Source organism: Caretta caretta, chromosome 4 (assembly GCF_965140235.1).
Source record: "Caretta caretta isolate rCarCar2 chromosome 4, rCarCar1.hap1, whole genome shotgun sequence".
In the NCBI taxonomy this organism is placed as follows: domain Eukaryota; kingdom Metazoa; phylum Chordata; order Testudines; family Cheloniidae; genus Caretta; species Caretta caretta.
Genome location: NC_134209.1, coordinates 22,019,295 through 22,046,259, shown reverse-complemented (window position 1 = coordinate 22,046,259; position 26,965 = coordinate 22,019,295). Strand labels below are relative to the sequence as shown.

Here is a 26,965-nt window from a genome sequence, read left to right as displayed (position 1 = left end):
AGCTGGGAATTCAGAGAAGGCAAGACATGGCCTGCCATCCGTGACTATTTCTTCTGGATGAGAAAACTGTTCTCTGACCTGCTGCTGTGGGTCTGACAAAAGACTGAATTTGAACAAATGTAGAATAGTCCTTGGCTTCCAAACTGATGTGTCCCTTTCCCCCCCTCACACTGAGCTATCTATTCTTTTCAAGGCCCACTGGGTAATGCTGTGCTTCTCTGAGTTGGATCTTCCTAGTCTTGCATGATTCGCCCTTGTGTTACAGTTCCTCTGCTTTAACAGAGATGCCCCCAGTGATTTCCGTATGTTTCCTGTGCATGCTTCCACTGGTTATCCTCACCTGGCCTGTGCTTCCCCTGTCATGTGTGTGCTCAGAGGGCCCAGTGCTCTTAAGATGTATATTTTAAACTGGTTCCCTTTTTTGCCATGGGGTTTTTCTATTTGCCGCTTCTTGCGCCATCCTTCCACTGTTTCTTAAGGGGTGATTTCCATTTTGAATAACTGAGGCTGATGCAGCAGTTCGTACCCCCTCTTGTAGAGTTACGTCAGGCATTAATGTAGCATTTCTGAAAGTTCTTTGTTTAAAATCCCCACTACCATGTGGTCTCCTATGCATTCTTCCTGACAGATACCAAAAACCACAGTGCTCTGGTTGGTCATAAAGGGGCCCTTACAATGGCTTCCAGGTTTTCTGCAGATCTCTTTGGGTAAAAAAAATACACCTATTTGTTCATTCCAAAAATGAGTGCAATGAAATGATCAATCATTTTAAGTTAGCCTCCTTCCCGAGTAAAGAACAATGGTTTATAAATACTTTCAGCTCAAGTTACTTCACCTCTGTGCATGAAGCTTCTTTGCGCTTCAGCATCTATTGACGTTCCCCTTCCTCGTTAGCCATTCTGTGGGCTTCTCAGATGGAAAGGTTTGGGGAGGGCTGGATTTTGGTGTGTTCCCCTCTTCTTTTTTATATTGGTTCAGTATCAGTCAGCTTCCGATATCATGTCTGATTTCTCGTAGCATGGAACAAGAAATTTCATTAGAAGAATTGAAAACAATCCTGAAAGCTACGCTATCTCTGCTTCTTACAACTTTGCTTTTTCGATGCAGAGCTACTACTCCAGCCCTTCCTATCTGGTTTCTTGTTATAATTTCAAAACTACATTATGTGTCTCCTAATCCTTTATTAATGGTGACCACTGTAGCATGAATAAATGAAACAGACGTCACTAAAATAAAAGGATTTTTTGTGAGTGTGTATTTCCCCTCCATTCTGCAGCCTTCAGATCAGGTTTGTTTCAAGTTCTGGGAGAAGGTTAGAGACTTTTTTTCAAGTTTTTGAATATGTTCTAGTGTGAATGGATAATTCTGGAGATCGAGTATCTTACATGGTACCTTACGCCAAATTTTCCACCACTGTGGCACTGTAGCTGGGGTAAGAGCTTGCTCAGCAATCTAGAAAGCAAGAGTCACAAGTCTACTTCTGAACTCGGGGTCTTTCACTTGACAGGGCACCACCTATGCACTGCTAGCAGAACAGTTCACCTTTGAACATATACAGACTCTTCCACCCCCACCAGCATATCGGCTACAGGATAAAGAGCACAGTAATGAAAAAACATAGTTTGTTTAAACATCTTGTTTGTAGTGTGATAAGGTAATTTACAAAAGTCTATTTGTCTAAATTCTGAAAGATTAATGAATTTACAAGGCCTTTTTGTGACAAGATGCCCAGTTAACAAACATAATAAGCAAATAATTTTATCTATTTAATTATTAGCAGGAATATTCCAAAAGTTTCATGTCATATACGACAGCAAAGGGTTTTTTCATTAACCAGACATTACCTGAGAAGAGTATAAAAGAAACACCTCTCTCCTCTGTCTGTCTACCTTTCACCTACATTCCAGCCCCCCTCAAATCTGACACCATGAAGTGGGGAACATTCATTTCTTTTATTTTCTTGTTAAGCTTTACCGAATCAAAAACCCTGCCCAGAAGATATCGGGATGTAGGTAAGAATATTTCTTGTACATTAACTATAAGCTTTCATAGAACGTCAACACACAACTTGGTGTGGTCATTTGGGGATCTCATATGGTCATTGTCCATTCTAAAACAAAAAGGTAATATAAAAAGTTAACAGTTATAATTGATACATGTGAATAGTACATCACAATTATATAATGGCTCTGACTACACAGGAACAAGATCAAAAGCACACAGTGGGTCTGACTTCTCAGAATAGGCTACTACACTTCAAATACAATGACCACGATTACCTACTGGATTTGTGAACATGGTTTAGAACACATTGAAGGTTCTAAGTCAGACTCTGCAAATACACAGTCTCTTTTCAAGCCAAATCATGCTCACCTTTTTCATGCAAATCATTGGGAGCTAGTGGGAGATTTGCATGAGTAAGGTAAACAGGATTTGGACTTTATATGTAATGCGCAGTTTGATACCCCTGTCAGTAAGTGTCTTAGTTCTATTAGTGCTATCTAGTGTTTTTTAAAATATGTTTTGAAGAACAAACTGGGTGAATATTTCGGGCCCAGTTCTGCCACACTTGCTTAAGTTGATTGGTATCTTATTCTGTGAGCAGTGCAATTAGTTTTAGTGAGTAAAGGTGGCAGAATCTAGTCCTTAATATTTAAAATCTAGAAGATATTTTCTGTGCCACCTTTTTCCAAAATCATGTGATCATTCTCCGGTTTGTGGCTTATTAATGCTTTGAGTATCCGTGTAATATATGGGACAGTATAATATTTACTTAGAGGTGTACAATATGCAGGATGGTTTTAAACACACACAGCTTCATCATACTCATGTTGATTGCACTTTTATCTTGGGAGCTACTTACTTTATAGAATGCAGAGGCAAGTCCTCTGTAATTAAAAGTGCCCACTAAGAATCTTGGAAGATGCCTAGAAAAATGAGGCAGTCTTGAGATACCTGGTTGAAAGTCTGGTTTCCAGAAATGCCCATGGGCAAATAGTTAGATTTTCATCACAGACTTCTTTCTGGCTACATTCTCAGATAATCGCTACTCTCGCTCCTCTGCGGTTGAACCACTGTCTTCCATATGTCCAAGAATGGGCCCATTAGGAAAGGGGAAAAAAATTGCTTGCTAGCTTTAGCCGCTAAGACCCATTTTGTTTCACTGGGCCAAATTCACCCTGGGTGTATGAGGGTGAACACCATTGACTTCAAAAGGCGTTTTAGCCACTCATGTAGTGCTGATTTTAGCTCTTTAACTTTAAATACATAATTCCCCATTTTAACTCCAACTGGCCAGTGATCAAAGATCCCTTTAAATAACTAAGCAAGGTTTTAAGATATTCTGAGGTACTAAGTACTTGGCCTAACATTACCAAAGTATCAGAACACTTAATTATTAGCATATTTATTCTCATCATAACAACCGTGTAAGGTGGGAAAACACTATTGTCCCCATTACCCAGATGGGGAACAGAAGCAGAGGGAGGCTAACAGACCTGTCCAAGGTCACATGGGAAATCTGACAGAGCGGAGATGTGATTCTGGGTCTGGGTAGCACCCTAACTATTCAACTATCTTTCTTTAGAGATCAAAAAATGCTTCATAAAATACGTGTATGAAACATTTGGTGACTCAAAGACCAAATTATCTTCTTTTTCAGACGAAAAGCACACCATTGGCCATTGTTTTACAGACCTACACGAGGAGAATTTTAAAGGCGTGTAAGTGTGATTGATAAAAATCCTGCTGAAAGTGTGAGCCTTACAGTGTATTTTTATCCAGTTTGGAAATGAAAGAGAATGAATGAGCCAGATGCTGAAAAAAAATACATTTAAAAAATTGGCAGAATAAAAGTTGATTTTCAGAGCAAAGTAAGTCAGAGCAAATATCAAAGAAAGTGAGACCAATGAGATGACTTGGCCTTTGCCCCCACCTATGAGGAAGCGGGGCAATAAGATCCGTCCCTTACAGCTCTATGCAGACTACTCTGGCACCTGCATATCCACAGCCAAGGTCAATGGGCCCTGGGCACCTGTTAGTCTTCAGCTAGAGCCAGGAGGAAGGGAGTGGAGGTGGGGAGAAGCAGAGTGGGCAGAACCTTAGTTGCATCCTTCCCCCAGCTGAAGTGCTGGAATGCTTCAGTGAGCTGGCACAGGGGAGGGTCTATATGCCAGTAGCAGATTGCTGTCCCTCTAGAGAAGGAGGAGCATGGGAGAAATTAGGACTCAGAGGGCTGTTGATGAAGTATAGTGCCTCCTGCAACAGTGCAGCTCATATACCACCCTTGGCTCAGGACTGAGCCTAACAGCACCATCTAGTCCCAAGTATTAGCTACCCATTACCCCCACCAGTTCCTAAACTCACCTCCAGGAGATACTTCAAACGGCAATGATAAAAGGAACAAGAGTTTTAAAAGAAAAGACTATTTCTGGCTTATAGGAAACACGGCAGCTAGAGACAAGCCAAGATCAAAACTATAGGGAAGTTAGGTTTTGTCAAGTTCAACAAGAATAAGGTTTTTGGAAGACACATTACATTGTTTCCAAAAATTGTCTGGACATCCATGCAACTGTGCAGAATCCTGCCAATATTTCTTCCCTGCCCTTACTGTAGTCCACTGACTTTTACAGCCTTTCTGCAATAATACCTGGAGGAAAGAGAACTGCCAGCTGGAGACCACTCTTTGTAATGCAGATCTCTGCTGCCTATGCAGCATAGGGCCCGGGGAAGTTCAAGCTCTGACAAGCTCTTGTTTCTTCCAAGCAGTGCAGATATTTACAGATTCCTTATGAAGTGCAGCTGATGCTTTATGGAAAAAAAAAAACAGAAACGGTTGTTCATCAAGCTTTCAAAGAGAAGAATTTTCAATCAAACATTTTCACCTTCTCTGTGTTTCTCAATGTTTATAACTTAAGGGCATTTTCATAATAGCAGGATCCATGTCTGAGAGTTCATCAGCAGTTATCATAGTTAAGTAGGATTAGATGGTTAACTAGGATGGTTCTTACTCAGAGTTAAGCTGACAGCCAAATCTGGAGTCAAGAAAGCATACCCATCCCTCCATGATATATTGGTAGAGATCTCAGGGTTTTTTGCCTTGCCTGGGAACAATGAGTGTGGATCATCGGTAAGGCTGATGTGAAGGTCTTTCACACTATCAGTTTTCTGTAACGGCAAGAGTCTTGGTGGAATTTGATTGCCTCCTAACTTCTAATTTTATATTTTATATATCAGAGGATTTTCATTTCAGAAGGCGGGAGGTGAGGGGGGGTGGGGCGGGGAAGCAGAACCGACAAAAAATAGGAGCAAGGTGTCATACAAATAACCTTAATGATCAGAGGGAGAAATAAACAGGGGGGAGGGATAGCTCAGTGGTTTGAGCATTGGCCTGCTAAACCCAGGGTTGTAAGTTCAATCCTTGAGGGGGCCATCTAGGGAATTGGGGATTGGCCCTGCTTTGACCAGGGGGTTGGACTAGATGACCTGCTGAGGTCCCTTCCAACCCTGATATTCTATGAAATACTAAATATGATATATACAACTAATATGAACTTAAGAGGCTGATTTGCCATGCTAATGGACACATGGGGGAATGGAAGTCTCTATTGCAATGCATTAGCTCTACCATGGCTACAGAAAGGCAAATTCATTTAAACTGCCTTAGTGGTTCAGCATTGAGCTTCTTTGACCATTGTCCTGTAGGTTTGAGATGGATCTTCATAGAATAGCAGGATTGGAAGGGACCTCAGGAGGTCATCTAGTCCAACCCCCTGCTCAAAGCAGGACCAATCCCCAATTTTTGCCCCAGATCCCTAAATGGCCCCCTCAAGGATTGAACTCAAAACCCTGGGTTTAGCAGGCCAATGCTCAAACCACTGAGCCAGCCATCCTTCCCCCTCTCCACCATCTTTATCACTACACAATGGAAAAACATGACTGTAAGTCTGATTCCACACTGACTTTCCCACCATGGTTCAGTAGGTCAGGAAACATTGTCTTTAGTTGCATCTCAGGTTCTATGTTAGACCTGTCCTCCAGCCCTGCCAATACACCAGCTCCTATGAGGAAGTTTTGATCTCTGGATCAGATGTAGCACTCACGCAGCTTGAAGAAATCCATTTTGCTTTTTGGTAGCTAGCTATGTGTGTAACCGTATTATCTTATTGCAGTGCCTTGGTCATGTTTGCTCAGAATGTGCAGGAAAGCACTCATGAAGAAGCAGCTAAAATGGTAAAAGATGTTACAGACTTTGCACAAAAATGTGTCGCCAGTAAGGAAGACGCAGCATGTCTGAAACCGCTGGTAAGCAAAGATAGGATTGGTATCGTGGCCAAGACAATGTCATTGTATTGCTATCATGACCAAGATTTTTCAAAAGCGACTCGTGATTTTCGGGGCTTCAATTTTGGATGTCCAACTTGGGGTGCCTCAAAGGAGCTTGATTTTCAGAGGATGAGTGCTCAGCACTTTCTGAAAATAGGGCTCACTTTAGGGCATCTCAAGTAAGGCACTGAAAAACTGAAGTCCTCCAAAATCATTAGTCACTTTTGAAAAATCCTGGTCTGTATCTTTAAAAAAAGTCTGTTTCGACAGAAATTGGGCATCTAAGGTCAATGCAACTAAATTTAGTAGCAGCTGGTGCCACTCATTACCAGCAAGGAAGGAGCCTTAATTTGTTTTTAGCAATTGACTCATAACAGTCTCACTTTCTGTCAGAGATGGGGTCTGAACAAAAATACTGCATCCAAATATCCTTGAAATTTTGTTTCAGTATCCAAATCTGGATCGGATTTGTGCACATGCCTCCTATTTGTTATAATGGGCTGAACCAAAACCCTGGATCCGAGCATCTCAGCTCTGTGGGGAGCTTGAGATCTGGATCTGAATTTTGCTCCTTGAACTTATTTTGTAAGTAGGGAGGAGGATGCTTTTCATCAGACAGTTTCAATTCTAATCAGAGATGCACAAGACACATGGCTTTGTATCTTGTCATACTTGATATTACAATATGGAGGTGGACAAACAATCTTGGTTTGGGTAAAGATTTGAAGATTATCTGAACCTCAGTGGGAGCTGCTAGTTGCTCATTATGTTTGAAAATCATCCCACTTGTTTAGTTGCCTAAATGTGGATTTAGGAGCCTAAAGTTAGGCACCAATTTTGATAAACCTGGCCTACAAGTTTAGGGCCCAATCCAATTCCCATTGCAGTCAAAGTAGAAAGGAATAAAAAAGGAAAAAAATAATCAGTTTGTGTTAGTTAGGGCTCTGTCAATGGTTCGTGGTCTTAAATGTTCTTTCCACAAGAGGAAAGACAGTGCAACTACTGACAAACAGAAATGTTTCTTCTTTCCACAGACTGCCATTTTCCTGGATGAAATCTGCCATGAGCAAGGCCTTCCTGAGAAATATGGGTTAGCTGCATGTTGTACTAAAGCTGACCCTGAAAGAAATGAATGTTTTCTATCCCATAAAAATTCTACACCAGGATTCATTCCTCCTTTTAAAAAACCAGACCCTGAAGAGGGATGCAAACAGTACCAAGAGAATCGAGCAGCACTTCTGGGCTTGTAAGTAAACTAATTTTATATTAGAATTGAATGAGTTACATGCAGTGGTCCTCAGCTCTGTAAACTGACTGCTAGGTGCCTCCTTGTGGGTGGGCATGCCACAGCTACTCTCTCCTCTCTGCGGATGCCTGCCCTGTGGAGATTTCTCTGCCAGTGACTTGGCCCTCTGGCTGAGTCACCATCTTAAGTCCAACATTTCCGGAGTCACATTTGTGCAAACTAGAAGTTAGGCTTGCCAACTGCCTAATCGCACAAACCCAAACACCCTTGCCCCTAGGCCTCACCGCCCGCTCACTCCATCCCCCCTCCCTCCATTGCTCACTCTCCCTCACCCTCACCCACTTTCAACAGGCTGGGGCAAGGGGTTGGGGTGCAGGAGGGGGTGAGGGATGCAAGCTCCGGCCAGGTAGCGCTTACCTCAGGCGGCTCCCAAAAGTGACCGGCACATCCCTCTGACAGCGGCTCCTAGTTGGGGGTGGGCTGCCCCTGCCTGCAGGCAACACCTCTACAGCTCCCATAGGCCACAGTTCCCAGCCAATAGGAGCTGCGGAGTTGGCGTTTGGGGCGGGGGCAGCATGCGGCAACCCCCTGCCTAAAATCTCCCGGTTTGGCTTCAGTAGCCTCTGGGAGATAGAGCCTGATTCCGGGAGACTCCCAGCAAAACCAGGAGGGTTGGCAACCCTACTAGAAGCCCCAGAAACATCTTAACAGAAAAAAAGAATCTTTCTGCCTTTTCTGAAGCTATGTCTTTGTGGCTCAGCCTGCAGCCCTCCCACTTAATAATCCTTGCAAGGGGCTTGTATGCCCCCTTCCCTGGGGACAGTAGGGGAACCTAATCCCACCATCTATTCTGGGTTCTGGTCCAGCGACCCTGTACTGAACAGCTAGTCTGCTCCTTCACTTGCACTGAAACTTCTCTGGGCCCCTCCCTACCCACTCTCTCCAATTCCCCTTACTTCTCTCCCCTTCTTAGTCAGGGTCTCCCCTGGCCACCCTGCTTTCCTCACACTCTTCCTGCTTGGATCTTCCCAGCAGGTTCCTTTGCATGCCTGAGTTTCCTTCCTTTATAAGAACCTCCATTCAGCTCTTTCCCCAGGTGGCGTTATCACTACTTAAGCCTGGCATGTACCTTTCCCCCCTCAGGTGCTGGCAGGTAACTAACTGGCATCTCAGCTCCTCCCCCCCACCCCCATTATCCCATTCAAGACCTTTTTACATTTCAACTCCCCAGAATGGGGTCTTCTGCCCCACTTTGCTCCAAAAGGGCCATTATACCCCAGAACAAACATCAATTACTGTTCTATTATGAACCCTGTTCTATGACCTGCTAACTGTGGTCATCTTTCATGGCACTCAGTCCTGCAAGGTGCCAACCACACTGGTTTGATCAAGCAACGTATTTGGGCTTAACTTTAAGCATGTGAGAAGTTCCCTTGAAGTCATAGATGCTTAAAGTTAAGTATGTGCTTCAATAATGTGTTGCTGGATCTGGCCTAGAGCACTCAGCATCTTGCAGGATTGAGCCCTTAAATTCTAGTAAAATCTTAGCACCCCTTCGCAACAGAATTCCTTCATTTTAAATCCCATTGCATTTTACTGTTCCCTGTTATATTGGCAGGAAAATTGCATGGACTGGGGTGGCTGTTACAACAGGCTTTGCTGTATATTTATTAATTATAGAGCAGCGTAAGTGCATATGACACTTTACAACCCACCCAAATCATCTGGACTCTGCCCTGGGAGCTTATGCTCAAAGTTAATTCAAGGTACCTTTCCATTTTAGATACATCTATGAACTTGCCAGAAGGCATCCTTTCCTCTATTCCCCAACAATTCTTAGCGCTGCTGGTCATTATGAGGAGATGATGAAAGCCTGCTGCCAAGCTGATGACAAGGCTGCATGTTTCAGTGAAAAGGTATTCTATTTTAATATGTACAGTTACTTCAGGTTTTGATTAGTGGTCTCCTATAACTAGAGAAATGCTTGAAGCAGAGCTGAAGGTCAGCTTTTTCCATTTTAGTCACCTCAACCCTTATTTAGGCCCCGATTCCAGCAATCACCTCCATTCAGGACAGGATTTAAGCATGTGCATACGGCTTTCCTGAATTTGGGCCTTCGACTCTTAAGAAAAATGGTCTGATTTTCAGAGGTGCTGAGCCCTGGCAGCTCCCACTGCCTTCAAGGTAACAACAAAAAGTTTATTTTCAAAGAGAGGACACCATTTTAGGATTGGTGACTGAGATTTTCAAAGCAGTGTAGGGGATTTAGACACAACTTCCCCTAACATTAATGGAATTTCTGTATCTAAGTCACCCAGAGTGTTTGAAAATCTCAGTCAACATTCTGTTATTATAATTCCTCTTTCCTGTTATTCTAAATGAACAAAGTATCTTCTCTTTTCTCTCTTTATCTCTGCCTGTCTGCGTAGCACCGATGTGGCCCTTCTCACTATTGAATCTCAGGTAGATGTACTTATTTTGTCAGACAGATATTGGTGCAGTAGGATGGGAGAATGCTAATTGTATTATTAGAATAGCTGCATTTGACTGGCTTGGGGCCTGATACTGCATGGTGCTGAGAACCTTCACCTTCCGCTAACATCTTTGGCAGCAGTATAGTAGAGTTGAGTACTTTAAGAGGCTCTCAGCACTTTGCAAAATGAAGCTCTTAAGAAGGAGGCATATGTACTATATATCATCACATCAGATTATCCATAACTGCACAGTTTAAAAACACAGAGTAGCGTTTAATAAAAGTTTTGTGAAATGCTGACCATTAGAAACCCTAACTAAATAAGGGGCTGGTGATCCAGCCACGTGAATGAAAACTATGTCATGCAGCTTCCTTTTGCTTTGTTGGACATTTTATAGCTAAGCAAGAAAAGGCCCTTTTGTGTTTCTGTTAAAATTCTCTATTTCTGATTCTGCTTTCTTCATTCATTTTTTTTTAAAATGGTTGCCCTCATCTTTATAACAGGCACCAGCTGTGATGAAGCCAGTGAAAGAAAGTGGCTTGACAGAGCAACAGACATGTGAGATCCTGAAGAAGTTTGGAGAAAGAACCTTAAAGGCTCTGTAAGTCTGTAGCTTGTTTATTTAATGTACAACATTTTGGTTACTTGGAAAAAAGACCCCTTCCCCCACAAAACTGTACACCTGCCAGAAGCCTACTGCTCATCTTTAGAAGCAAAAGTGAACTGAAGGGACTGTGAAAGAGATGTGCAAAGAATACAAGGCAGGGCCCTGAGATGTTAAAAAAAAATATGCCAGGTCTCCAGACTGTAGCTCTTCTCCTTGGCAACCACTCTCAAGTGGTCTCTGGAGGAGACAGAGATAAGGATGGTTTAGCACCCGAGTGTTTCTTGGCTGGCTAGAGCTGGTGCAAGGGGGTTCAATTTGCATCTGCCTGTGCCAGTGAGGATGGATGGGCTTCAGGGAGGATTCCCCTGCAAGACACCATGTAGCATTGTGCAGCCTGGTGATGGAGGCCTAAACAAGCAGCACTCACAGGAGGTGCATTTCCAATAGCATCAGAGCTCGACTGAATCCCTCCCCGCACACACTATGGTCCTTTCTAGGAAGTGGAGGACACATCACTCTATAATTTTAAACTTATCTTCTATGACAGGGGCCTCTCATGAGCGCCTCCGGTCAGCAGGTGCGGACCTGCACTCACTCTCTCTCTTTTCACGGTGCCCCCATCGGCTGTTGCCCTCGTCAGGTAGGTCTTCAGTGGCTCAGCACACAGTTAATATGCATTGAACTAACAAACCCCTTCCGAGGTAACAAAGTCCAACAAATGGTTGGCTCTCTCCAAGGTCTTCAGCCCCATCTCTGGGCAATTGGTAACGTCCTTATCCAGGTTTCTGGGCTCTGTCCTCTGCCCTTTCTGGGCTAGCTTTAAAGGCATGGCATAGAGCAGTGCCCTAGGGCTTCTTCTCTGGAGACTAAGTCCTGCCCTTCACTTGGGCCTCTAAACAAGCCTTGTCCCCTTCCTGGCGCTTAGGCCACCCTGCCAGTGGGGGGACCCAGCCCCCCTCACTACTCTGGGTCCCAACCCAGGGACCCTATAAATAGCAGCCATGTGTTGCTTCCTGTAATAGTTACTGCTGCTGCTATTCCCTGGGTCACACAGGCCTCTCACATAGCCTCTTCACCTTCACCCTTACCCTTACCAGCAGCACCAAACCCATCTTCTGAGTCTTCCTTGAGCTCCGGCAACAAGCACCATCCTTGCTTCTCTGGTCCCCACCAAGGAAAGGAGGGGCTCTGCCCCTGCAGCTCCGGTTTTGTCTCAGCCTGCTACGCTCCGATTAGCTGCTTCCCTGCAGCCTTTCTAGGCAGGCCTGGAGGACCCACCTTTATTGCTCCTTTTCTGGGGCAGGGTGTGGTAGCACCGTGAGGCTTCTAGCAGGGGGCCTGGTATACCCCATCACACCACAGTTGCCAGTGGAATGAAGCTCTAAAGCTGTAGGCTGTATAGGGGATGTAATAAACAGGCACATCCTGCTAGGACTAATACTAATCTTCCCCTCTCCCCAGCCAGTGCTGATGTGGCTGTGTTGGCTGGCTCAGGGCCCATCAGTGGAGTCACCTTGCATCACCGTAGCTACCCTCCTTGTGGACTTTCCTGCCACTATGTACTAGGATGGTTGACGGGATGAACCTAAGCTCTAAGTGTTTCTTTGCAGAATTATTTAAAGTCCCTACATTCCATCTGCAAGCAGAGGAAAACATTATCCTCTCAGATATGACTATATCTTGCCATTCCATTTTCTTGCCAGCAGCCATGGGCAACTTTAGGGATTACCAAAGAGAAAGGAAGGGGATTGCCATAAAATGAAAGTCCACAGAGCTTTAATGGTTGCAGGCCCCACTTAAATTACTTAGATCACAATAAATCATTTTTGTACACGTTCATTTGATGGAGGCTGATATGTGTAAAGAGCAGGGACTCAATGTTACTGCTTTGCCCTCTGAGCAACAAGTATACTCTAACTGGAGTCCATTTTATAACAGAACGTACAGCTCAGATTTGCAGCAAACTTTATGTGCTGCACAAAAACACCTGAACACACAGTTACCATGATTGTACACTCCACCACCCCAACTTTTACATGCAGATGGCCTGTGGGATGTGTAATTGGGAATGCAAATTAGGCATGCAAATGCACATATAAGTGTAGCATAATTTTCTTAAATCTTTATCTTTTAGGAGGAAACCAGCTTTAAAATAATGGCCAAATTCTGCTCTCATGTATACCAGTCCAGACCTTTGGAGACCGCTGGTGTGACTTAAGAATGCAGCCCAACTAGTGTTTCTGTGGTCACTCTGTACCAGTTATCGGCCTGATTCACCAATGTGTAACTTCAGCTTTATACTCATGAATAACGTCATTGTCTTTTTCTCAAAGAGACCTAAGGGAATTAAGTGACCAGCTCTTATTGAAGTTCAGTGGGATTTGGGGGCCAAATTTCCTTACCACTGAATTCAATTGCAGTTTTATTATTAACTTCAGTGGTAGCAGAGGCAGGCCACTGCTGAGTGCTTTTGAAAATCCCACCCATAATAAACTGCTAGGGACCATATTATTGCATTCTAAGTTTTAAACAATACTTGTATTTATTCTTTCTAGGAAACTTGTTCAAGTCAGCCAAAAATTTCCAAAGGCTGATTTTGCTACTGTTAACAAACTTGTAACGGATGTTGTTCACCTACACACGGAGTGTTGTCACGGTGACATGATGGATTGTATACACGAGAGGGTAAAAGAAAAACTTATTTACCACTTCTATGTTTAAAAAAGTAGGTCTGATAGTGGGTTTTCTTCCTTCTAGTTTTGTTCCTTTTTGCTGATCTTTTGTGCATCTGTTAATTGTTCTCCAGATTAGGAGTTTAAAGCCTGAAGGACTTATACATAGATGAGAATTTTTCATCCTACTCAATTATCCCATGTGACTCTGTTTGCAGTGAAATAGGCAGAAAGCATAAGGCACAAGGATGAGTTTGTGGCTAAAGCACTAGACTGGGATTCAGGAAAACTGTGTTCAGTTCCTGGCTCTGCCACAGACTTCTTGTGTAACCTTGGGCAAATCACTTAATCTCTCTGTCCCACATCTTCAAAGGTAGTTAGGTGTCTAAATCTCATGGAAGTCGGGCACCTAAATACCTTCAAGGCATCTTCTACTTGCATGTTGCAATTCTTTCTCCCACGCTTTGTCTGTCTTGCCTATTTAGATTTAATAGTTTCAGGGCTGAGACTGCCTCCTACTATGGGTATGTACAGTGCTTAGTACAATGGGAGGCAGTGTTGCCTAGTGGATAAAGCAGTGGCCTAAGCCTAGGGTTCTAGTCCCACTTCTGCTGCTGACTCACTGTCTGCCCTTGAGCAATTCAATTCACCTCTCTGTGTTTCAGTTTCCCCATCTGTAAAACAACCCCATGCCCTCCACAAAAAAACACCTTGAGTGGTAAAGATGAAAAACACTGAAACTGCTAGGAGGTAGATATTAATGGGGCCCTTATATCACCTGGGGACTTCTCTATGCTCTACTGTATTAAGTCACAATTGAAGGAGGGGTTTCCCACTGCAAAACAATGAGAAAACCCAGATAGAAGTATCAGTGGTTTTAAATTTCTTTACAGGTAAAGCTGACAGAGTATGCCTGTTCCCACAAAGATACCATATCAACGAAACTCAACGACTGCTGTGGAAAGTCAGAGGTGGAACGAAGCGAATGCATAGTTCACCTGGAAAATGATGACAGACCTGCAGGCTTGTCTCCCACAGTTAGGGAGTTCATAGAAGACAAAGATGTGTGTGAGCACTTTGCCAAGGAAAAAGATGCCTTCCTGGCCAAGTAATGCAGCTCTCAATCTACTCTGACTGTCATTTAAGCGTTGCAGGCCCAGCATTCCAATTTAGAGGCCAGCTTTGCTTGCAAAACTCCGACTTGTGAGCTAAGCCTGTATGTGGGAATGCAGTCAGTGTAGAAGCCCAATCTTGACCCATTAAGTCTGGTTTAGGCATTGAGTAGGTTTATTGCAAAGAAACAACAACAACAAAAATAGTATGCCTAATTTTCAAGGGGTTTTTATTTCAAATATTGGCCTTTATTTGTATTTGCCTTTACATTTGTCTTGGGTTTTTATTAATGCATCTGTAAGCCTTTTACGTGACTAAAACAATGAAAGATCTGCTTTTTTCATAGTTCTATAATTCCATCATCCAGTAATTGAAATACTATGTTATTTTTAAAAAAAGAAAAGGAGTACTTGTGCTACTCTGAAATATGTTATTTTTGGCTCTGAAGGGGGCTTAATAGAATATTTAAAAACATTAGCACAAATATAAACACAGAGCTATTTGGTTTTACTGAGGTTTACCTGAATATTGCTAATTCCATCGTTTTTTTAGAGAAAGGAAAAAACCAGAACCTTCAATCCTGCTGAATTTGAGAATGGGATGGGAGCAAATGTGGAACTTCTGATTTCATAAGTTTTCCGTTATTTGGGTTGGTAGATCATGACCAAGAACAGGGTGAAAATCTTAAATTTCCAGTGCTGTCCATTCCAATCCCAGATTCCAATGCTAGCCCCGATTCAGCCATAAACTTGCCTAAACCAAACCCAGATCTTTATCTAAACATGTCTGCTTTAGTCCAATTCTGGCTCTGATTCTACGCCCATTGCAATCAATAGCAAAAATTTCCATTGGCTTTAATGGAAGCATGATCACATCCCAGATGTACACCCAGAAGCTGTTTAGGTCAAATGAAATACAATGCTTTTGTTTATGAATGTGAAAGCCAACATCTTCTGGGCCAGATTCTGGGTTAGTATAAGCCAATTACTTCACTTGAATTACACCATATCTGAGGACTTGGTTCCTTGTTGGAAAGAATTTCACAAGCATTTAGATGTGATGTAAATGGATAAAGCCAAGCTATGCATTTCAAAAATGTCTTATAGTTAGAGCGGGAAGAATTGTCTTTTTCCATTTTCCTCAACATTTTTCAGTTTTTCATATTCTCTCCCCGCCCCCCAAAACAAAAACAAAAAACCCTGAAAAGCCATTGTTGGAGATAAAAATTTGAACAACTCATCAAAAAAATTAGCCAGTGTTGAAGAATCTTCATTTTCTAAATGTTTCATTGTAATTAGAAGCCATCCCCCAACCAGTTCTAGTAACAGCTAGATTAACTTCGTGACCAGGAGGTGCTCAGCACCTAGCAGGATCAGGACTAATAGCTCTGCACACCAAAAATAAATAAATAAATAAGCTAATCTTTACCATAAACCCTGCAAATAAATCAAATCTGCATGTATGGTCAGTGGCCACATACAAATTGTACATTAATCCTGTGCTAAAATAGGGCCAAATTTTTCATGAAGGGCCTCTAACTTCAAATAAACTAAAAAAAAAAATTAAAAAAAATTGTAGTCTTCAACCATATAGCCTAAAAGCTTCCTGAGAAGAAAAACATCTTATCATCAAAGCATATTATAGAATCCTAGAAGATCAGGGTTGGAAGGGACCTCAAGAGGTCATCTAGTCCAACCCCCTGCTCAAAGCAGGACCAATCCCCAATTTTGCCCCAGATCCCAAATGGCCCCCTGAAGGATTGAACTCACAACCCTGGGTTGAGCAGGCCAATGCTCAAACCACTGAGCTATCCCTCCCCCCTATGCTCTAAACAATCCGAACTGACTATAATAAGCACGTGTCGGACGAGCCAAATGGCAGGAGTTGTTCAGCGAGATGTGCTCTATCTTGTTCACCTACAAGTGGCTGGGCTAGCCTCACCAGGTGGAATGCTAGGGCCTGTGTTCTGCAGGGGGGCAGGCTAGATTATAGTAATGGGCCCATCTAGCCTTAAAATCTATGAATCTTTGAAGGGGCCCTAACTTCTAATGCTGACGTCGTTCATGTGTTGCAGATTTGTCTATGAATACTCAAGACGCCATCCTGAGTTCTCCCATCTCATGCTTTTAAGAGTTGGTAAAGGCTACCAGGAATTACTGGAAAATTGCTGCACAACCAGTAACCCTGCCGAGTGCTACGGCAAAGGGGTGGGTGCCACTGTACTTCATGTAATAACTGGGAGGCCTGAGCGGAGTTCACAAACTGTCATGGTCTGATGTTGATTGAGGCATGAGTTGGAAGCATTTCCACTCTCCTAGTCTGGAACTGCACCCCATGGTTTCCTAGAGGGAGAGAACAATTGTAATAAGGTTCTATGCTCTCCAGTCTATGGGAAGGCAAATGGAGTCTTCTCACCCTTCCATTATTTGAACCATGTGGGGTTTGCTGGGGAATGAACATCCCTGTGCAGGAGATGGGGGGGACAGCATCTGCTTATTTAGTGGCAGCTGGAGCAACTGGAAGCTCTCTTCTGCTCTCCCAGGGCACTGATTCTAGAGTAAGCTAGCTGTTCAAACTGGAGTGGGTAGCTGAGAGGGACTCCTGCCCATTCGGGACACGTAAGTCCCTCTCTTGGAAAACAGGAAGTAGGGGAGGACAGCAGCAGAGCCCTCTCTCCACATACAAACACTTGTTTTTAAGGGGCGCACTCTAAGTCCCACATCACTGATCCCTCTGCCCCTTCCTTGCACCTCCATGCAGATGGCTCCTAGGGAGCTACTACTGCTGGGGTTCTGCTCCATCTGTGATCTTCACATGGGTAGAGAGAGGTGCCAAGAAAGGGAGATCTCAGGTCTGTGAAATCCCTGAGCCCTTTGGGGGCTCCAACCAATGAGCTACTCAGTATCCCTAATGCATCCCTTATGCACGGACTTGATTGTCCTCAACATTGGTCAGCATGGCCTGGAGCTCCCCTTTCTGGTAGTTAGGGTCGCCCAGGACCCATAGGGATGTTGCCCTGAATAATTGTCAACTCAGTTATTTAAGAGATGTAGCAGCTTATCGTCTATGCATGAGTTATGTTCAGATAGTTAGGCTTCAGACAGCAGAGGGAAATTTTAATGCAATCAGCAGAGATATAATTATATGTCAGATAACAGGAAGTTGTGGATAATCAAAGCTGCATTGTGATGCAGTAGTATTCTGCATTGCACAATAACCGCTTTAACAATATAGTTACACTGTTTTTCAGGAAGAAATTCTCAAAAAACAAGTCCAGGAAAGCCAGGAAGTGCTAACAACAAACTGCAACCTCTACAAGACATTGGGAGAATACTTCCTCCAAAACGCGTATGTTTTGGGTTTTGTTTTTTTAGTTTCCTAATGAGCATCCAACCCTTGTTTACCAGTTTTAAAAAACAGGGGGCCATATCCTGAGCTGGTGCAAATCAGCGTGGATCCATTGATATCAGTAGAGCTATGCTGATTTACACCAGTCTCAGGTCTGGTGTAAACAACTTTAGGTTTTGTCAAGGTAACATTCTATCTCATGAATTAGGTCCATATTTCCACTCATAAAGTGGGAAGGTAATAAATACATTGTTAAACTGCCTGGTCTCCTGTGTATAATACAGGTCAGGTTTGCTGATCACTGAGATGTGCAGTTTCAGTCTGGCTGAATTCTGAACCCTGAGCTCTGACTTAAAAGCCTTAGTATGGCTCAAAGTGAGTTGCTTTGCCCTTTCTCATAGGCCCCTGTTCTCTCTCCGCGTGCTGTAATATGCCCCACTAGTATGTATTAACAAATAATCTAGCTGTGGAGGAGAGGGACCAAAGCTTGGATAGACTAAACCACCACCTCATCCCAGGTGACAGTCCCACCGTGTCAGGGTTGACGAACATTAGGGCACAGGGAGCGTGGACAAACCTACAACGCTGCTGGTGTTGGCCCTAATTCAGCATGGTTCTTAAGCACAGGACTAACTTTAAACATGGGAAAAAGACGGAGGAGTCCTTGTAGCATCTTAGAGACTAACAAATTTATTTGAGCATAAGCTTTCATGGGCTAAAACCCACTTCATCACATGCATGTAGTGGAAAATACAGTAGGAAGATATATAGAGATATATAGATATATATATACACACACACACACAGAACATGAAAAAATGGGGGTTGCCATACCCACTATAACGAGAGTGATCAGTTAAGGTGAGCTATTATCAGCAGGAGAGAAAAAAACAAAACAAAAATCTTTTGTAGTGATAAATCAGGATGGCCCATTTCAAACAGTTGACAAGAAGTGTGATTAACAGTAAGGGAAATAAGCATGGGGAAATAGTTTTACTTTGTGTAATGACCCATCCACTCCCAGTCTTTATTCAAGCCTAATTTAATGGTGTCCAGTTTGCAAATTAATTCCAATTCAGCAGTTTCTCGTTGGAGTCTGTTTTTGAAGTTTTTTTGTTGAAGTATTGCCACTTTTAGGTCTGTAATTGAGTGACCAGAGAGATTGAAGTGTTCTCCGACTGGTTTTTGAATGTTATAATTCTTGACATCTGATTTGTGTCCATTTATTCTTTTATGTAGAGACTGTCTGGTTTGGCCAATGTACATGGCAGGGTGGCATTGCTGGCACATATCACATTGATAGATGTGCAGGTGAACGAGCCTCTGATAGTGTGGCTGATGTGATTAGGTCCTATGATGGTGTCCCCTGAATAGATATGTGGACAGAGTTGGCAACAGGTTTTGTTGCAAGGATAGGTTCCTGGGTTAGTGTTTTTGTTGTGTGGTGTGTGGTTGCTGGTGAGTATTTGCTTTAGGTTGGGTGTCTGTAAGCAAGGACTGGCCTGTCTCCCAAGATCTGTGAGAGTGAGGGATTGTCCTTCAGGATAGGTTGTAGATCCTTGATGATGCACTGGAGAGGTTTTAGTTGGTGGCTGAAAGTGACGGCTAGTGGCGTTCTGTTACTTTCTTTGTTGGGCCTGTCCTGTAGTAGGTGACTTCTGGGTACTCTTCTAGCTCACCTTAACTGAACACTCTTGTTATAGTGGGTATGGCAACACCCATTTTCTCATGTTCTCTGTGTATATAGATATCTTCCTACTGTATTTTCCATTGCATGCATCCAATGAAGTGGGTTTTAGCCCACAAAAGCTTATGCTCAAATAAATTTGTTAGTCTCTAAGGTGCCACAAGGACTCCTCATTCTTTCTGCTGATACAGACTAACACGCCTACACTCTGAAACCGGTTTTTAAGCATGGGAGTACTCTGAATGAAGTCACTTGTACGACTTGTAGTGTTAGGCATCTTCTTAAGTGCCTTGCTGAACTGGGCCCATCTTCTCTGAAGCGAAGCACAGGATATGCTGCGCTCTCTGTCTGGTCCCTCTCAAATCAACACATCTGCTTTTAAAAAGGCCTTTGGAACAGGAGAAATGTCCCAGCAAACCTGGCTTGACCCTCAACCCGTTCACCTTTCACTCAGTAGTCAGTGTTTGTCTTGCCATACTTGCTAATGATAACGTTGTATATGAAGAAGAGTGGGTTCTTTTCCAGCCAATCTTCTGCCCCATGGCAGCCTCCCATGAAGTCACATAGGGCTCAGTCTTGCAAACAGATGAGGTCCCTTGAGTCCCATTGAAGGCAATAGTAGAGTGGTGGTATTTGTCAAGTTTCAGAATCAGGCCCATTATGTTGAATTTGTGACATCACCTTCATTTTTATTCCAATACCTGATGTAACAGAAGAAACTGGGCCGTGAGTGAGAGAACTCTCAGGCAAACACAAAGGACCTGATTCTTATTGCTTACACCCCTGTAAATGGAAAGCAACTAGCTTTTAAAACATTGGGCTAGACCCTCAGCTAGCGTGAATGGTTGGAGTTCCACCTACTGAGGAGTTGGCTCATCAATTACTAACCTGCTGAACCACCGGTAATTGAGAGGTTGTTGTTTCAGGCTCCTTGTCCGTTACACCAAGAAGATGCCTCAGCTGTCATCCGAAGAGCTGCTCCACTTCACCAAGGAAATGGCAGCAGTTGGTGCCATGTGCTGCCATCTAAGTGAGGACAAAATATTTCCTTGTGCTGAGGGACACGTGAGTATGTTTCTTTCCTTATCTCAGTCCCGCTTGTTCCTGGCAATCTTGCTGTCTCCCCACTATTCCCAATCTCCCACTGCCCAGAGGCTCTAGAGAGAAGCTCTAACTCAGAACCCCCATGAGGTAGCAAAATGCACAACTGGTCACTGACTTGGCCTTGCGGTGTAGGGACAGATCGTGAGGTGGTGTAAACAGGCATATTACCATTGAAGTCAATCGATTTATGTTGATTCACACCAGCTGAGGATCTGGCCTATAGTTTTGCAAACAAAACTGTCAGGCTACAGTGAAGCATGTCTTTTGCTGAGTCAGGGCATTAGTTACACCTACTGGAATTCTGATCCTGTTCCCATTGCAGTCAGTAGCACCTGTCTCCTGCATATCTTGGGAGCAGAACCAGGCTGTGAGCAGATATGGCCTGGCTATGACATTGCTCCCTTGGGATGATTAACTTTATATCATTATTCCATCACTGATACATCTATCTCATGGGCCAAATTATTAAAAGGGCCACAAACTGGCCTGCACGTGTACTTTAGCATATGCAGTTTTTTGCAGTGTCACATGTACATACACCTGAAAATCCCTGTTGGTGCAAACAAATCAAGTGCACGTGTAAATTCCATAATTTGTGTGCACAGATGACAGCGCATAAAATTGCATAGGCATGGAGGCCACTGTTTGAAAATCTGGCCCCATTTTGTGTTGATGGCACCACTCAGCTTTCAATAGGAATGTGAGCTGGTGCTCTTTGAAGGAATTTGCTTTAAATTATAAAGGTTTTCATTTATAAGGTTGAAACCCTCATGAAATTACCAAGGATAGCATGTGTCTGTTATTTTTTTTTAAAATGCCAATGTAAAAAACATTTCTCTCTCTCCATACAGGTTGACCTTATTCTTGGCCAAATATGTAGACGACACTATGCCAGGTCTATAAACCCTAATGTCTGTAAGTGCTGTAGTAACTCCTATGCTCTCAGAAGGGTGTGCATTAGCAACTTGGGAATCGATGAGAAGTATGTGCCCATACCATTGACTCCTGATCTGTTCACCTTCCATGAAGACTTGTGTTCAACTCAAGAGACAGAGCTACAGAAAAAGAAGCAGGAGTAAGTTATGCCTGTTTATTCTATTTGCCCCAGCTTCTGTACCACCATCCTGCTACTATTCACCCTCTTCTTGTCTACCCAGCTTTCTCTCTAGCACCTTCTGTTTCCTCTTCCTCCTTCACATCCCTTGTTAAAAACTTGTTCTTCCAGAAATATTAACTTATTTCTTCTCCTCACCAATTCTCTATATTTCCACCCCTGCTGCCGGAAGTGTTGTTCAATTTTTTGTTTGGTCTTCGTTTCCTTGTCTGCCTTCTATTGTAAGCAACTAATTTTCAAATTTAGGTGTCTACATTGCTATTTAGGCACCATGGGTAAAATCAGTGGGACTCAGGCTCCTAAATCACATAGGTGTTACTGAAAATTTTATCCCACCGGTGTAAAATTTTAAAGCTGACCATAGTTTTATTTTTGGGTGCCTAACATGAGAGGCTGGAAAGAGGTCTGATTTTTTTCAGAAGAAGGGGGTTCAGCATGTTCTGAAAATCAAGCCCCTTTAAGAGGTCTCAAGATGAGCACTCAAAAACTGAGTGACCTAATTTTAACTACATTTTGAAATGTTAGGGCTCTAAATGTTCATATCTGGACCCCTAAATCAGCACATAAGTTCCTAAAATGGGCATTTATCTACCGAAATACGGATTTAGGACACTAACATTAAGACAACCAACTTTATAAATAGGGCTGTTTATGGTGCTTATATGGCCCTGTAACTGTAGTATCTTAACATCTCACAATCTCTGAGGCCTCTAGCCCAAGACACCTGTGAGGTGGAGCAGTATTATTCCCATTTTACACAGGGGGAACTGAGGCACAGAGGGTATGTCTACACAGCATTTTGGAACAAGCCTCCGAGCCAGGCTTGCCCTACTGCTCTAAACATAGCTGAATAGACAATTCTTGGTAGTTGTGGCTTGGCCTGGAGTTCGGGCTCTGAAGCCCACCTACTCCCTAGTCTTCAGAGCCCAAAGCTGCAACTTCAAAGCACTCTCTGTACAGCTATTTATAGAGCGCTCGTGTGAGCCCTGCTAACCCCCGTCTGTCAACCTGGTCTAGGAGGCTTGCTCCCACTCTCCGTCTGGCATTGTCTATACATGGCATTTTGGAGGCTAAGTGACTTGCCCAAGGTCACACAGGAAATCAACGCAGAACAGGCAACTAAACCTGGCTCTCCCAACTTCCAATGAGCACCACTGGGCCATCCCCTGGCCCCCAAAAGTGGAAGAACCCAAATATTTCTCTCTTCTCAGTGGCTCTGTGACACACCTTAGAACTAATGAGACCTGGGGTCTTAGTGTGCCATCTCTTCTTCCCACAGAGAGCAACTAAGGAGCTGCATCTCATCCTGTTGCTGGAAACGGACACCTTGGCAATTAACTTTCTTCCCCAAGAGCTGTGTTTGTGTGGGGACAGTGCACACATATGGACCATGCCACCCATAGGGGCACCATCTGGTGCCTGTAGCTAGTTGGTCTAGCATGTCAGTCAGACTGCTGGTCTGCCCTCCCCCAAAACTATTCATGTCATACACCCAAACAAGCAGAACTCTGAGGTCCTGGTGCGGGGAGGGGCCCTTCTCTTCCTTGGAGTCGCTAAAGTTACAGGTGGCTACAAAAACCATTTTCACGATTGCATACACGCTCAGGGCCAATCAACCTTGCAAGCAAAGGTTACTACTTTGTACTGAGGAATGGTGCAGAGATTTCCACCTACCTGCCCGTTCGTCCATGGGGCAGTGACCAGGCCCAGTGAAACTACACAAAGGAAAGGAGGTGATAACGTAACTTTGAAATAAGGATTTGTAGATTTGAGGGCATAGAAGTTCTTTGGTGGCAATTCATGTGCTATATATCTTTAAGTTAAGTAGGCATTGCTGTGGTTTGTTCTCCTTTCAGGCTGCTCATCAGGGTCATCAAATATAAGCCCACCATTACAGAAGAACAACTGAAGACCATCATTACATCTTTTCTGGGCATGAGAGAAAAGTGCTGCAAAGCAGAAGACCATGAGGCATGCTTTACAGAAGAGGTATCTTTAATCAAATCATGTATCTTTAATCAAAAAGGAAGGCAGGCCTGGGAGGTGTAAGTATCTGCTTTTTAAAAACGACTACGGCTAGCCAGAATGGTTCCATTCAGGCTTTTAAAGAAGGAACCATATTGCCCGCATCTAAATATATAAACTCCAAAATGCCAAAGAATGTAAGTTTGCCTAAGATACATCTAGTATTAACCTTTTGCTCATGTTCAGAAGTTTACACTTACAGAACACACCCTGTATTAATAGTGTCAAGGGCCTGAAGGCCTATAGGACACTTCACTGATGTAGTCCTGAGGGCAGGTTCTCAAATCTAATCTAACAGTTTCTCCTGAAGGATAATTTCTAATTTAAATTTCTCTCCTCAAGCCCAGCTCTGAGAAAGGGAGGAGTGGTATATTCTCAAAGTTAGGTGAAAGCAGTTGTTTCCTATATTTTTAGTGATTGAATTTCTCAATTTCTTTCACCTAGCTCCATTTCTCTCCCTGTCTCCCTATTCTTTTCCATATTGGTTGAGATTCATTTTACTGTTAAATCACACAACCACCTCCTTTTGCTTCTCTTTCCTCCCCACCCTATTTCTGTGCATCTTTTTCTTAGAGTGCACTCTCCCCTTTTTTTGGATATTCCGTAGCTGGAATTTAGTTACCAGTCCCCTTTCCACTGCTTGAGCCAGAATGGAATCCAACTCTCTCCCTCAAAACTGTAGCTGCTCCGCAAGGCTCTAAGGGGTAAAATGCAGTAAACACTCATTTCTGTCAATAAAAGGAAGACATTGAGACTCTGAATCCACACAACAAGCAGATCTATAGAGGTAGAAGGGGCCACTGTTTCCAGTCCCATTTCCAAGTGGATCTGTACTTTAAATACTTTTCTAACAACTGCAGCATCTTTCAGTAAAAATCTCAGTTCAGGAGTAGCAGCCTTAACTGTGTTAAATACAGTGAGATTTTCTTTTCCTTTTGGGTTCAACTGAAGTATTTCAGAGTTGATCCAAGTGAATATGGGGATTGTGTGAAATTTCTTGGAGATAACGTTGCAACTTTATGTATATACAGCACGTACAACTGTATGTTTCTAAATGACAGGAAATGCTCCTAAAGCTAGGATGCTTATATTGTCTATCTAAATATACATTCTCTTCCAGGATTGTCACACCGATAAATCTCTGTCTTTCTCTCCTAGGGTCCAAAACTGATAGCAAAAAGTCAGGCTTTGGTGGCACAATAAAACACCACAGGTAACCGCAGTGGGAAATATGTTCTGAATTACATAAAGGAGTAACAGTATTTTAATAGTGAGACTGTCTATTCCCAATTTCCATGAAGGGTGCTTTGGAACTTATGAATTGCCGTGGTGGAAGAGACTAAGGAGCAGATTCTCAGCTGCTGTAATTTGCCATAGCTCTGTGGAAGTCAGTGGAGCTGTGACAATTCACACCAAGTGAGGCTCTACCCCTAATAATTAATCCGCTATCTAGTCTCCTGCGATGACCTATGCTACCTGCCTCAAAGATAGGTATAAACTCCCCATAATGCATCTGGCCAGCTGTGGAACACTAAGCCCAGTCTAGACACAACATTGCATCGGTTGAACTAAAGGTGTGCTTTTTAGAATCAATTTAATTCAGTTGGTGCAAAAGGCCATGTGGACACTCTTTAAATTGATAGACACCTGGCTTACATCAATTTAGCTCAGAATGATTAGGGACAGGGAAAATGAGCTGAAGTAAGCTACTCAGATCCAAATTAAGAGTGTCCACACAGTGTTTTGCATCAGCTTAACTAAATTGAGTAGAAAAACGATTTAAATTAAACTGGTGCAACTTCTATGTTTAGACAAGGCCCCGGTATCATGGAGGTAGGGCTTCTTCTTGTTCCAGGTTTATTCTGTGCAGCATAAGAATTGAAAGCCGTTATAATTTTTAGCTAAGCTAATGTAACTGTAGATTCCATTGATTCATAGTGTGTAAGGGCCAGCCCCTTAGCCCCTGTTAAATACCCTGTGTGTCACTGCATAATAATCATCATCATAGATTAACTTAGCATTTTAATAGCACTTTGTTGAAAGTACAGTATAGACATTCACTACTTGAACTTGCTAATGCACATGATGCTATAACAGCACAAGGGGAACTAGAAAGCTGCCTTAAGGCACCTGAAGACTGTCCTGTTGGGCATCCTGAACAGATGTAGAGCAAAAGGCTGCTATAAAGGCCGATGAAGGATATGTTGGACGCAGAGTTGGAATGTGCTACACTCTGGCAAACCCCTGCAGCAGAGCGGCTCCCTGGAAACCTCCCTGAGGTTGCTGTAACTTGTAACAGGGGCTGTTTTGGCATTCCTGTTTATCCATATAAATGAACAGAGGGTATGTGATGCCGTCAAATACCAAAAGACAAATATCTCTAAAAGAAGATCCTTCCTCACAAAGGTTTGCAAACAGATATACCTAGATGTTCAGATTTAATGTGGCTCATTTAAAGTGATTTATCACTACCAAAAATAGAAAGTCACTTTCTTGTTTACCACTGTAAGTAACTCTTTTCTCATTTTTCATAGCTCACCTGTGAAGAAGATGGAGATAAAGTTAATCTCTGCCCTGTTTACTGTATTTGCTTGCTTTCTTATTAGTTGTCTCTGTCATAGTTCTCTGATTCAAAAAAACAAAGGCAATTCTGCTCTTACTTTCATCTCTCATTGCTGCCTTTCATTCAGTGATGAATAAAGCTTTGAATAAACTCTTCCCTTGTCCTGGCCAGTTGATTCATCACATTGGACAATCACTCAAACAGTTTTCTACAAAATCGTTGCCATGTTTGCAAATGGCTGGTACCATTACAAACTGGTAATTTTGTTTCTTTAACAGTTCAGGTCATGGAGACACTGCAGAAAATCTATCCAGGGCCATGCCAGGCTTCATAGGTATTTTTATAATGCCCAAAAGTGTTAGACACTCTACAAACCTGGGAAGACAGGTCCTTGCCCTGAATAACTTACAACCTACATATACACAACACACAGACGAAGGAAAGGGGAAGGGATTCAATCAGATGACACCACACTTAAAGGATGTACTTGCCTTTCAGTCTCATCAGTCAGTGGCACTTACTCTTAAAATTAAAGCGTGTGTTTCATTTCTTTACTGAATCACAGCCAATTTTTTTCTTTTCTGGTTTCTTATATTTTTGAAGTCTTCGCCGTATATCTTAGTCTTGTTTTTTTAGAACACTTACCTCTTTTACTTTTCATTTGTATTTCACGCATTGACGAGTTTGA

General features: G+C 42.9%; 1 protein-coding gene across 1 annotated transcript; it reads left to right on the top strand.

Annotated features, from left to right (window-relative positions):
- Window positions 1–1,896: 1,896 nt before the first annotated feature.
- On the top strand, window positions 1,897–26,430 carry AFP (alpha-fetoprotein). The gene is made up of 15 exons (XM_048846891.2): window positions 1,897–2,012; window positions 3,662–3,722; window positions 6,171–6,303; window positions 7,359–7,570; window positions 9,354–9,486; window positions 10,548–10,645; window positions 13,207–13,336; window positions 14,217–14,431; window positions 16,511–16,643; window positions 17,687–17,784; window positions 20,398–20,536; window positions 21,427–21,650; window positions 23,546–23,678; window positions 24,873–24,927; window positions 26,249–26,430. Exons 1-14 carry the CDS (start codon window positions 1,928–1,930, stop codon window positions 24,915–24,917), a joined length of 1,839 nt encoding a protein of 612 aa, XP_048702848.2. The 5' UTR covers window positions 1,897–1,927; the 3' UTR covers window positions 24,918–24,927; window positions 26,249–26,430.
- The last annotated feature ends 535 nt before the right edge of the window (window positions 26,431–26,965 follow it).